The 13,701-nt window shown below is 46.5% G+C and overlaps 1 protein-coding gene across 2 annotated transcripts in view; it reads right to left on the reverse strand.

The window, feature by feature from the left end:
* Nucleotides 1-13,701, reverse strand: part of CFAP251 (cilia and flagella associated protein 251) — a 68,724-nt gene continuing 55,023 nt past the window's right edge. The window contains exons 21-24 of one of the 2 annotated variants that reach the window (XM_047828730.1): nucleotides 4,365-4,593; nucleotides 2,852-2,953; nucleotides 1,682-1,791; nucleotides 1-140 (exon numbers count right to left, since the gene is read on the reverse strand). In XM_047828730.1, the coding sequence (XP_047684686.1) occupies nucleotides 84-140; nucleotides 1,682-1,791; nucleotides 2,852-2,953; nucleotides 4,365-4,593 (498 nt within the window). In that variant the 3' untranslated portion in view covers nucleotides 1-83. The remainder of the gene's footprint in view (nucleotides 141-1,681; nucleotides 1,792-2,851; nucleotides 2,954-4,364; nucleotides 4,594-13,701) is intronic. The other variant, XM_047828729.1, reaches the window with a different exon arrangement.

Here is a 13,701-nt window from a genome sequence, read left to right on the forward strand (position 1 = left end):
TCCAGCCACAGTGGGTCCTCCTGGTCACTGGCCAGTTGTGGTCCAGACAGTGATTCCAGTACATGTAGTCGATCAGAACGAAATCAGTGTGCCGGATTTAATGAAAGAAGCCCTGGCTGGTGTCCGGACAGCATCCCATTCTGAGTAATTTTTTTGAAGAGAACAGTCATCTGAGAGTTTCCTGTTTCCTAAAATGTCCCCAGGAACTTTTTAACTGGCTTGGTAATATGTCTCCTAAGCCCTTAGCAGCTGCAAAATTGATTCATAAAGCATGTTTGGTTTTTTCTTCTGTCTTGTTTTATTTCGCCTTTTTTTTTTTTTTTTTTTTTTTTAAAAAGAACAAAATGTAAACCAGGTTGCAAAGCCCTGGCCACACAACCTGACGAGAAGGCGCCTGTGGGACCCTGGCCCACGCTGCCCGTCCCAAGGTCACGGTGACGCAGCCGGGTTTGGGGTAGATGGTTCTGTTCTATGTTCCCAGGCGTTCCAAAGACTCACTGAGGCCACGTCTCCAAGAGGACCCCACGCAGCAGGGAGGGCCCAGTGCATGAAGGACGAAGCTACTGCCATTTACTTCTCTTGCATACACTGTGGTCCTTAGCAAGAAGGGCCTTTAGGGGGTCAGAGATGTTATCTCACGTGCCAGCGCCTCTGGGGAAGGGCCCGGTTTGGGTGGGAGGGTGCGATGGGCTCAGCGTGCGTACAGAATAACACCTGGCACTTGTGTCTGAATGAGAACTCATAGCTGATAACAAATCTCTAAAATCAGACCATAACTTTCATCTGTTTGCACAATGATGATACTCTAGTCTCAAGGTCAGAACACTGCTGAAAACTTAGCAGCGTGTCCTAAATGTCCCCCGAGCTGGGGAGCTGGGCCCCGTTTGTGCCCACTACGTGCTTGGGAGCCCTGTGGAGGGGGCGTAAGGCGGCGGCCGATCACCCAGGCCTGTGGGAGGGGTGCGGGGGGGAGGGGAGGCTCACAGACTCCAGGTGGCGAGTTCTGCCCCCACCCCGCAGGCCTGGCCGGTGGTTTCTGGTCCAGGTGCTGCACACACACCGGGCCCCAGGGGTGCTTTTTTGCATTCTCTCTGGCAGTTGCCACCGGGGTTAGGCATGGCCGGTGAAGCTCTCCATAACGGCCGCACACAACTGCCTAGTTGTTTTGCTGATGAGAAGGCACGAGTGGGGACTCTCAGGAGCCCAGGACGCCCAGCAACCCCCCGCCGGTCAAACAGCAGGCAGGGGCGATCCCCATTAGACCGTATGATGCCAAGGGTCTGGGGAGGGGGAGGGAATAAGGCCGCACGTGTCCCTAGGAAGGCCTACGGCAGCTGGAACCCTTCTCTGCCCCCCAGGGACCAGCCACCTGCCTGTCCTGTTCAACCCCGCTCAGGCAGCACTGCCTTGGACAGAGCAGAGAGCCATCATTCTCCAGCCACCATTCACATCCAGCTGCCAGTGTGTTTTTTGCCTCCACCCACTCTTCTGTTTGAGAAACAGTGGAATGTCCAACTTCGTGAATTCCATTGCTTAACCGAAATTTCCTTTTAATGTCTAAATGTTCCAAAGATTAGGGTGGGGGCAGGGAAATACAGGGAAGCAGTGCCTCTGGGGGGGGGGGGGGACCCGCACACACAAAGTCCTTTGTGCCTCAAACATTCCTCACAACTTCACTGACCAGAGGATCTTGTGTGAAATCTTGTGAAATGGTTAGGCCAAGAATGTCAGTCGTGAATATTTCTGCAGTGATTTCGTCTGGAAGTTGTTCTTCAAAGCAGATTTCTGAACCTGGCCAAACAAGAAAACAAAACAAATGCCTTCATAATGATGAGGTTTCTAACTCAGAAGCACGTTCCAAAAATACAAGGAACCGATACTGAACAAAAGTGAGAGGCGCTTTGTGCCCCGGTTTGTCTGGGAGTCCTTCAAAAGCCCCGGGTCGGTTTGGAGCACTCTCACCGAATCTCTGCAAACTTCATGGGAAAGCCTTAAACCACACGGTGTGGTTGATTTACTGTTTGGAGACACCGAGGAACACAGCGAAAGTTACAGTCTGATGTCCTGAGAACACAGGGAATGGGGGAGGGGAGCTTGGAGGCTCGAAATGACCCCCTGGATACTGGAGTCTAGACCTGTCTGAGATCAGGAACTCTGTTTAATGTGACACTGGAATGGGCAATAACAGGAGAGGGAGAAGGAAGCCTGGGAGGGGGGGGTCTTTGCTCGTGACCCCAGTCTCGGTACCGGTGACGGGCTTTGACCACCGAGGGGCTTCGGGCAGCATCCTGGGCCTGGCAGTGGAGACACCCCCGCGGGCCCGGGAGAGCTGTTTAGACTGGTTCCTCCAGAGCTTAAATTCCCAGCCTAACTTCGGGTCCATTTTCCTCCCTCCGGGGGACTAGAGAAGGAGGTGAGCAATCCTTAGGCAGGAAAGGAGGACGAGCTTTAAAAACTTCCAAGCACTAGCAGCTCGAAGCCGGGCTCGTGCCTGTTTGTAGCCCTGTCCTTCTCCAAGTCTCTGACAACACGTCTCCTGAAACACCTTCCTAGCTGTATCTTCTCCCAGCGGCCAGTAGGCACGCACCCAAGCCGAAAAGATGCAGACCGGTCGGGGGAATAAAGGGCGGAAATAAGGCCAGAAGACACAGGATGGACAGCGCACGGCAAACAAACGTGACCGCGCTCACTGGTCTTTCCTTGCTCACGCTGGGGCCCCGGCAGACTTGCTTCGTTGTGGGCACGGTATGAAGGAGGATGGTTTGCACCAGTCAGGAGAGAGAAATACACTTAAGTCTACGACAAATTAGTGAGCTCCGGCTGCAAGCCCGGGCAGGGTCAGGAACGGTACCTTTGATGGAGGAGGCTGCGGGCTCGGATTTCCACCCCTCGGGATTCAGTCCAAACAGCGTAGCAAAGCAGTCACACATCTCCTCCTCAGTCATGTGCTCACCTGAGTATCGTAAAACGAAAGAGCGTCCGCTCCCACCCTTGGGGCTCCGCATAATGTCAGAGCTTAGCATCGTCATTCTGAGGTCTTAAAAGAGAATTATTCCACGATTTCCTTTCCTTGAGACACAAAAACAATCTACAGAGTCCCGTGTTAGACATATCCTTCCTTACACGGTGTTAAGACTGGTGTTGCTCATACAGAGAATAAGACAACTCTCTTTTTATTTTTAAGTTTATTTATTTATTTTGAGAGAGACAAGACAGCATGAGTGGGGGAGGGGCAGAGAGAGAGAGAGAGAGAGAGAGAGAGAGAGAGAGATTCCTAAGCAGGCTCCACATTGCCAACACAGAGCCCAATGCAGGACTCGAACTCATGAAACCACAAGATCATGACCTGAGCCGAAACCAAGAGTCAGACACTTAACCGAAACCGACTGAGCCACCCAGGCGCCCCAAAGACAACTTTATGATCAAGACTGTGCTCTGCTTCGTTCCATGTTCCCTCACACTAGAACCACCAGTTTGATGAAGAGGAAACTGTCACCCGAAGAGAAAGCCTACTTGACTTCCTCACATGAAATATTGAGGAAAACAGCAGGTAACGAGGAAAAATCTTACACTGGTGTGGTTTTTATCTCACGATCACATCCCAGTGTCATAATAGCCCTGTGACATTGGTGGCTAGCACTTTCATTCATAAGTGAGGACACCGACTCAAGAGGTTCAGCAAGTTGGAACACAAATCAGAGTCTTAGGGGACCCAGGATGGCGCCCTTCCCATCACCCCGCGTTTGCCAGCTCTGTGGGTCAGCAGGTGGCATCCCTCATGGTTGAAGCCCCCGTCCGATTAAAGATGCCAGAGGGTCCAGGCACCTGGGTGGCTCAGACAGTTAAGCATCGGACTTCAGCTCAGGTCATGATCTCACGGCCCGTGGGTTCGAGCCCCACGTGGGGCTCTGTGCTGACAGCTCAGAGCCTGGAGCCTGCTTCAGATTCCATGTCTCCCTCACTCTCTACACCTCCCCCACTCACACACTGTCTCTCTCTCTCTCTTAAAAATAAATAAACATTAAAAAAAAAAAAAAAGAGGGGCACCTGGGTGGCGCAGTCAGTTAAGCATCTGACTTCAGCTCAGGTCATGATCTCACAGTTCATGGGTGCGAGCCCCGCATCGGGCTCTGTGTTGACAGCTCAGAGCCTGGAGCCTGCTTCAGATTCTGTGTATCCCTCTCTCTCTGCCCCTCCCCAACTAGTGCTCTGTCTCTGTCTCTAAAAATAAACAAACAAATAAATAAATAAACGTTAAAAAAAAAAAAAAAAAAAGATGCCAGGGGTCTGCCTCCCCAAATACAGTTCTCTCCAGTGGAAATGGCCCAAGAATGTGACAAGATATTCCCTATTTATGGATTTACCTTTCGTTAGAAGCAGTTTTAGGAAATCTTCTCTTCGTATAACCTTCTCTCCTTTTGAATTGGTAAAACCAAGGATGTCAAAGCTATGCTGAATGCCACGCATGGTGTTCCCAAAAGGTGGTCTGTGATTAAGGTAAACTTTGAAGAAATCTGGTAAGTTGATTTTGTCAATTAGCTTTCCAGTGTCCACATACTCACTAAATCTGATTTCGTTAAACATATCTTCAATCTAGGGAAGAGATTGGAAAAAAAAAAAAAAAGACCATGGTTAGCAGAAAAGACACTTTGACATACTTCTAAAAATTGAACAGTAACAGACAAATGTTTACAGTTAGCTGAAAACATATCTGTTAAGGGTTGATTATACCCCCAAGAAAGAGATGTTGAAGTCCTAACTCCCAGGACCTCAGACTGTGACCTCATTTAGAAAAAGGGCCGTGGCAGATGCAGTTAGTTAAGATGAGATCATACTGGAGTGGGACGGGTCTTTAGTCCATTGTGAATGGTGTCCTTATAAGAAGAGGAGAGAGACACACAGGGAGGGGATGGCCATGTGATGATGGAAACAGAGAGTGGAAAGATGTGGTTCAAGCCCAGGGCTGCTGGTAACCACCAGAAGCCAGAAGAAGTGAGGGAGGAAGGGTTCTCCCCTAAAGGTTTCACAGAGAATGTGGCCCTGCTGACAGCTGGCTTTATTCTGTGGGAGAATAAATTTCTGTTGGTTTAAGCCACCCAGTTGGTGATGTTTTGTTGCAGCAACACTAATACAGTGGTCAGTTTTTCAATACTATTAGCACGGCTACATTATTATCACCTCTTTCTCGCTTTGTGAGACAGATGTTAGTTTCGTTTAGAAGGTAGAATCCTCACGGATTTGGAAATTAGCTCATAAGAATAAACAGGGGCGCCTGGGTGGCTCAGTTAGTTAAGCGTACGACTCTTGATTTTGGCTCAGGTCATGATCTCAGTTTGCGGGATTGAGCCCAGCCTGGGGCTCCACACTGACAGCACACAGCCTGCTTGGGATTTTCGGTCTCTCTCTCTCTCTGCCCCTCCCCAGCTTTCTCTCTCTCTCTCTCTCTCTCTCTCTCTCAAAATACATAAACCTTAAAAAAAGGAATAAGCAAATAATTCAACATGAAACTCAAATATAGGACCAATGGCCCTAATAAATTTCTTAAGACAAGTAGCTGCACCATGATTTCAGTTTTTCACCATGTTTTTCCTTTTTCTCTTTTCCATTTTTATATATACAAAAGACTGTGTGTAACTTATGGGGTATAATTAAAAAGTGAATACCTAACAAGCAACCATTCATTGAAAAGATCAACAAAACTGATCAATCTTTAGCTAGAATAACCAAGAAAAAAAGAGAAAAGACTCAAGTTACTAATATCAGAACTGAGAGAACACTAGTACCAACCTCTCAGAAATAAAAAGTATGAACAGCATGTTCAAGTATAGCTCATTTCTATATATCTGTAACTGATGATGTTATAATGAGATAACTTAGATGAAATGAACACATTTGTAGAAAGACACAAATGACCAAAACTGACTCAAGAGGAAATAGAAACTCTGAAACAGACCTATAACAAGTAAAGAGATTTAAAACTTCCACAAAGAAAAATCAAGGACCAGAAGGCTTCCCTGGTGAATTCTACCAAATATTTTTTTTTAAATACCAATTTTCCACAAACTCTCCCCCCCCCCAAAAAAAAACAGGAGAAAAGGGAACACGTCCCAATTCATTCCATGAGGACTGCTTTCTGATTTGGAAATTCATTGTGTTTTTTCCAAATTTTCTAGGATGACAAAGAGTGCTGTCATGTCTGTGGATTCAAACAGAAATGTGGTGACCATTAATGTGGTCTCCACATGGGTCTCCTTATGTAACTGCCAGAACAAAAGACAGGGAGAAATATAAAAACAAATAAAACCACTCCTCACTGCCATCCATCTCTCTCTGTGCAGTATTTTTGTACCATGCACATTGCAGGTGGCTGAAATTCAGAAACCCAAATTATACCTGGCAAAGGGCTAGAAATGAGTAATTTATTTTAATATCTACATTAAAAAAATTTTTAACGTTTATTTATTTTTGAGAGAGACAGAGACAGAGCACGAGCAGAGGAGGGGCAGAGAGAAAGAGGGAGACACAGAATCCAAAGCAGGCTCCAGGCTCTGAGTTGTCAGCACAGAGCGTGACTTGGGGCTTGAGCCCATGGACTTCGAGATCATGACCTGAGCTGAAGTTGGATGCTTAACCAACTGAGCCACACAGGTGCCCCTTTAATATCTACATTTTATTAAAAAAAATTTTTTTTAACGTTTATTTATTTTTGAGACAGAGACAGACAGAGCATGAACAGGGGAGGGGCAGAGAGAGAGGGAGACACAGAATCTGAAATGGGCACCAGGCTCCGAGCTGTCAGCACAGAGCCCGACGCGGGACTCGAATTCACAGACTGTGAGATCATGACCTGAGCCAAAGTCGGACGCTTAACCCACTGAGCCACCCAGGTGCCCCTATCTACATTTTAAACTAATATGTATCCTAACAAGTTGTAGGGCTTGGGATTTTACAAAGAGAGAGAATAAGAGCCACAGAAAAGTAGGAAATAATTTTTTTTTTCCAGAACATGAACTCTGCTTTCGTCTGTAGGAATGAATCAGGAATTAAATCTATACTTGTACACAATATTTATCAATAGGTAACCAATTTCTCCCTGTCCAATAAATTACATAGAAAAAAATCAGAAGAGCACCAGTTTGAAGAAACACCAAATATCAGACTGTCTGGGGCACCCTCATGTCTTGGTCTGGCCCCAACTATCAATAAGAAAATAAAAATCTTTTGCAGTCCAACCATCCAACCATAATTTCTGTGAAAGATCTGAGGCACTTTCCATTTTTCCCCCATGGGTATAAAATATATATGTATATGTTTTGCAAAATTCTTATCATATATGTATATAATTTTGTATCCTGCTTTTTCCCCCCCTTTAACACTGTATCTGAGTAATCACCTAGTATTTCCAAAGAAGCCATGTATTTTCAATGCAACATTCCAGGAATGATCCTTAGACATAATATCATTGGTTACAGATACACATGAATTACAATCGATACTATGTAAGTAGCTTTAAATTGTAACATCTTTCTATGGAATATTTATTGAGTTTATATTACGTACAGTTGCAAGTTAAATTATGTATAATTTTAGTTATAAATAAAACATTATCCACTATCATATTATTTATACTTTGTACTATGTAATTTTAGTAGTATTATTATAAACATGTGCTACTATTTACTATGAGTCTCTACTATGAGTAGAGACTAGGGCTAGAAGTATGACCTTTGATGATAGACCTAGGTTCCTAAATTCTGGTGCTCCCATTTTCTATGTGACCTTCTCAACTTCCTTATCTTGGAAAAGGGGGTAATGGAGTTTTGAAGTTTATTGCAACAATATATTTAAGGTGCTAAACATAATGCCTAATACACAGTAAGCTCTCAACAGGCAGTAACTATTCTTATGATTATTATACTTTCTATGCCTTTGCTAATTACAATACATATAATTATAATATAAATTATAATTTATAGCTATAAATTATAAATTATATGTATACTTTATAATCACATAAATAATATAAACGATATATACAAATTATAAACGTAACATAATGATTTAACTCAATTCAGAACTATAAGGCTAACCCAAAGATACCAAAAAGGAACTCAAAAGTGGGAGTTACTCATACCCAGAGCGTTCCAAAGATCTCAGGGAACATTCTCAGCACAAACCATTGAGTAGGTGATTCACTTCTTACTCTCTTTTCCCATATGACTGATCAAGAATCATAGCTCGATGGGGCGCCTGGGTGGCTCAGTTGGGCACCTGACTGTGGCTCAGGTCATGGTCTTACAGTTCGTGGGTTCAAACCCCCCGTCGGGCTCTGTGCTGCCAGCTCAGAGCCTGGAGCCTGCTTCGGATTCTGTGTCTCCCTCTCTCTCTGCCCCTCCCGCACTCTCTCTCTCTCCCTCTCAAAAATAAACATTGAAAAGAAGAAGAAGAAAGAAAGAATCACAACTCGAAAAACAAAGTTGGCAGCTTCGGCATCATTGACATTTCTTTCCTGAGCCTCCTTTGCAAGTGTTGGTTGAAAAGGCATGTCTAAACGAAGTTCACGCTTGGGAGAGGAGCCTTGGAGATGGACTAGAACGCCGAGAGCCTTCCCTACGCTCCAGTGTGAAGCCGACCCCGCTGCCCTGCCTCTGCTTGGCTTCAGCCAGCCCTTTGTTGGCATTCTCACGCCGGCCCTCCCTCCACTGAGGCAGTGTTTCATTTGGGTCACTCGGGGACCTTTAAACATTCTGAGCCCCAGGCCCTGTTCCCAGAGATCCTAAATGAATTCGTCTGGGGTAGAGTATGAGCAGTCATATTTTATAAAAGCTCCTCAGGGGATCTGAATGTATGGCCAGGGTTGAGAAGCATGGCTTTAAGGCAGGGGTTCTCAACTTTGTCAGGGGTCAAAATGACCAGGAGGGCTTATTAAAACAGATGGCTGGTCCCGCCCCCAGACTGATTCAGTGGGTCTGGGATGGAGGGGGAGGGGGGCAGCTGAGAACGTGCATTTCTTATAGGTCTCCAGGTGATGCCAATGCCCCTGGTCTGGGGGCCACATCATGGAGAACCACTGCTCTTAGACCACATCGCTTCTGCAGAGGTGATACTCGTGCCAAAAAGCCTTGTGATTTTCACTGGAGAGGAGTGGTGGCGGGTAGCTGTGAACTTGTTCTTGCTTTGGGCCCACACCTGTCTCCTCCATTAAGCTGTAGCGATCACTTTCGTGTCTATTTCCTCAGCAGCTTCAGAGCCTGGCAGTTGTAGGGACCAGAGAAATAAGAAAGAAAACAAAACAAAACAAACAAAACAAACAATGCAGGCACAAGTGAGATCATGGGAAAATTTTTCTTAAAATATACCAAAGGCTGGGGCGCCTGGGTGGCTCAGTCGGTTCAGCGTCTTGACTTCAACTCAGGTCATGATCTCTTGCGGTTTGTAAGTTCGAGCCCCACGCTGGGCTCTGTGCTGACAGCTCAGAGCCTGGAGCCTGCTTCGGATTCCGTCTCCCTCTCTCTCTCTCTCTGCCCTTCCCCTGCTTGCATGCTTGCTCTCCCTCTCTCTGTCTCTCTCAAAAATAAACATTAAAAAAATTAAAATATACAAAAGGCTTATTTAGAATAACCACTTTTACTGCTCTTGTTAGTGCAATTTACTAGAAGTTACCGAGCATTTGGTTTAGTGCTAGGTGAATGAAAGCAAGACACTTAGTGATTCCAGGATAGCCCTACACTCTAGGACTTTATGGTCAGCAAATATCTATTAAGCACCTGCTAGGTGCCAAGCACCGGTCTGGGCCCTGTGAAGAGACACGCAAGAGATCTTAGAATCTTGTTTCAGCATCGTGCTTTATAAATTATGCTTTCTAACCTCCCTGTTAGGCGGTGAGGAACGTAAGATATTAGAACCGAGGCCTTCCTCACTGTACAAGCGGGCTCCCGGTGTGGGTCAGTGTCTTTTGTGCTGGTTTTATAGGCTCGCAGGCTGGGAGGACTCTCCCTGCTCCACGCGCCTGCCTCCCGACGCAGGGTGCTCTCTAGAACCTCCTCTGCAGGTGAGGAGCCTGTCTCATCACAGCGCACGTCTTCTCCTCTCCCGGGACCCCTTCGAGTGCTTCCACACTGCCCTGGGCAGGGAAGGAGGGGCGCAGAGGAGTAGGGTTCAGGGCTGGGCAGCCTCACTGCACAGTCACATCTGGAGACACTCCTGCTATTTATGAATTGCTCCGTGACTCACAGCTGCCCCCCGCTTCCTCCAGGAACTATATTTGGACGACAGCTGCCTTTCTCCAGGAGTAGGACATGCCACACCCACTGGATGCAGTCCCAGGCCAGCCCTTGGTGCGCGGCCACCACGCTTTCTCCCTGCTGTCTGGGGTGAGGTGACCCAGAAATGAGAACACCACCCATTCCAGGGCCCTTTATGGTGGTGACCTTCACTCAGCCCCTCATCGGAGCCCAGGTGTCAAACACTTCCAGGCACTGACTCCAGGAAATGGTTTTAAAGGCTTTCCAATCTACATGACACTTTCTCCAGCTCATCCCAAACCTACAGTGAGGGCTTGTCAGTTAAGCGCTCACAGCTCTTCAAAGTCCTGCGTCCTTGTAGCTGTGCCCAGAAACAGGGGATAGGTCCTGGTTCCAGTCAAGAAATAGCATAGATGGAAACCAACCTGGCAGTCCTCAAACATAGGGTTATTGGCACAGCAATTCTACTCCTAGGGACGTACGCGAGAGAAAATAAAACATAGCTCTACACAAAACCTTGTGCACAAATATTCACAGCAGTATTATGCGTAACAGCCAAAATGTGGAAACAACCAAATGCCCATCATTTGATGAGTGCAAAAATAAAATGTGGCACATCCATACGAACGAACAGAATATTAATCAGTTATAAAAAGGAGTGAAATGCGGACACCTGTTACCACATGGGTGAACCCTGAAAACATGATGCTCGGTGAAAGAAGCCAGTCACAGAAGACCACATAGTATGATTCCACTGATATGAAACATCCAGAACAGACAAACCCATAGAGACAGGAAGGAGATTGGTGGGTGCCAGGAGCTGAGGATGGGGGGGGGGGTGGGGGTGGGGGCGGAGTGACTATTCACGGGTCACTGCATTAAGTGTGCTGATGGGTATGAGGTTTCTTTCTAGGGTGATAACCATGCTGTGGGATTAGATGGTGGTGATGGTTGCACAACTCTGTGAACAAACGAAAAGCCCCTGAACTGTACACTTTAAATGCATGAATTGTATGGTATGTGACATATCTCAATAAAGTTGTTAAAAGGAAAGAAAAATACGGGCGCCTAGGTGGCTCAGTTGGTTGGGTGTCTGACTCTTGATTTCAGCTCGGACCATGATCTCACAGTCTGTGGGACCGAGCCCCATGTTGGGCTCTGAGCTGATGGCGCGGAGCCTGCTTGGGATTCCTCTTCTCCTCTCTCTGCCCCTCCCCTACTCTCTCTCTCTCTCTCTCTCTCAAAATAAATAAACATTTTTAAAAATCTTAAAAAAAAAGAAAGAAAAATAATACGAGGTGAAGCCATGGCAAAGGCAAGTAACAAAGTAAGTATTTTTTTTTAATATATTTTCTACCATCACTATGTTCTAACCTGTTCTAATCAGAAAACCAGTAAAGATAGAATATGCTTGTTATAAAAAATTTAAGCAATGGAGATAGGGAAACGAAGTGCCCTATAATTCCCCATCTCTCAGCAATAGCCAGTGTTTGATGTCCCAGCTTTTAGGGTTTCTTCCTTGTTTGCACTACAGCACATGTGTAGAAACAGAACATGGGGTCTGGGCCCAGCCAGCTGGGGCGCAGACGCAGCTCCACCCTCAGGGGCTGTGACTGGGAAAGCTTCCTCACCTCCCTAAGCCTCACTTCCCCATCTGTGACACTGAGACAATAAAAGCATCTCCCTGCTGTGGGAGGGAGGACTGAAGGAGGATGGGGTTAGCCCAGAACCTGGCACAGGGTGAGAGCCCCAGAGAGAAGAGCCTGGTTGGTGCTGTTGCTGGTGTTATTACGGTATTATGGTCACCTTCATTCTTTCTTGGTGGCTGCGTGGCATTTCAGGATGTCTTTCTTTAAATGCATTAAAGTGTGAACAATAGAAATCATTTTGTCTCGCCCTCATCTCTCTGAAGGGGAGACACCCTGCTCACTGGTGTAGGGACTCAGCTGACCGGGAAGGCCTCCCCACAACAGTGGGCCACGGGAAACAGCTCCTGACATTCCGGCTTCAGAGCAAATCCAACACAGTGACGGCTTCTTTTCAAAGTGCAAATCACCAAATTCCCACTGGGGTCTTTATCAGAGCAGAAATTGTGCCTATGACCACTGGCTCAGATTTCTCCTCCTTGTATGGGGAAGGCTGTGCTGCTTGGCCACAGTCCCTCCATCCCAGCTGGGACCATGGTTTAGCCACAAGATTAGCACAAACGGCTTTGGGAGGATTTGTTTGTTTATCTTTCTGGGTTTTGTTCTAGATACAAAAGCAACACAAGCTACATGCTTGCAGCTAAGAAAAATTAGAATAAATTAGAATACTACAGAAGTGTATGTATGAGTCCCCGCCCCCACCCCATATATAACCACAACTGTCTTCTGAGGAGGATACAAGCCACTAAATGGGAAGTTTCTTCATTTATAGACCCTTGAGATGGGCTTATATTGCAGGTTTGGAAACCAGCTAAGAGCCCAACTGCCACGGCTGGCAGAGGGAGAACGTGGAGTTCCTGGGGGCGCACCAGGAAAGAGGGGGAACAGAGCACGGAATTCAGCATGGGGTAAAGGCCAGCAAGGAAGCCCCTGTCCGGGTCCTCGTCAGGACTGGGAAGAAGGTCTCAAAGCAGTTTCAGGTAAATTGCTGTGAAATGTGCTTACGTGTGACTCTTTCTGACGATGCCCAAATTTTCAAGAAAGTTGTCTTGTGTGTGTGGGCTTTGTGTTTTTGTGGAAACCAAGGAAAGAGCTGAGAGTATCAGGTCTGGAATGATGTGGGCTATACAGAGTCCGCACACACACACGTGGACGCCCCCCCACCCCCAGGGTAGCCCCAAAACTCTGGAACCAGAGCCAGGTTCCAGCTGGTACCAGGGGCCTCTGTGGACATGGGGTTACGTGTACAGAGTGGAAAGTAAAAGTTCTCCCAGATCCCAGCCCTCAGAAATCAATGTCATTGAGCGTTTGGAGCATGTTCTTTCAGAGTTTTGCTAGGAGTGTACGAATATATAAATTATCATTAATGAGATGAGATTATGCTTTACATACTGTTTTGCCCTTTTCCGTTTAAAATTTTTTAATGTTTATTTATTTTTGAGAGAGAGAGACAGAGAGAGAGAGAAAGTGTGTGTACATGAGCGGGGGAGGGGCAGAGAGAGAGGGAGACACAGACTCAGAAGCAGGCTCCAGGCCCTGAAACGTCAGCACAGATCCCGACGCGGGGCTCGAACCCACAGACCATGAGATCATGACCTGAGCCAAAGTCAGACGCTTAATGCTTAACAAGGCCACCCCAGTGCCGCTGCCCTTTTCCATTTAAATAACAAAACCTGAACATTCTTTGAGTCAAGAAATGTAGGTCAGTTTCACTTTTTAAGGACTGCTAAGCGTAGGTCTGCCTAGTTTATTTATCCCATCTCTTATCAAGGGACATTAGGGTTGTTTTAACATTTCATCGTCAGGAAAAT

This window comes from Prionailurus viverrinus, chromosome D3 (genome assembly GCF_022837055.1).
Source record: "Prionailurus viverrinus isolate Anna chromosome D3, UM_Priviv_1.0, whole genome shotgun sequence".
NCBI lineage: Eukaryota > Metazoa > Chordata > Mammalia > Carnivora > Felidae > Prionailurus > Prionailurus viverrinus.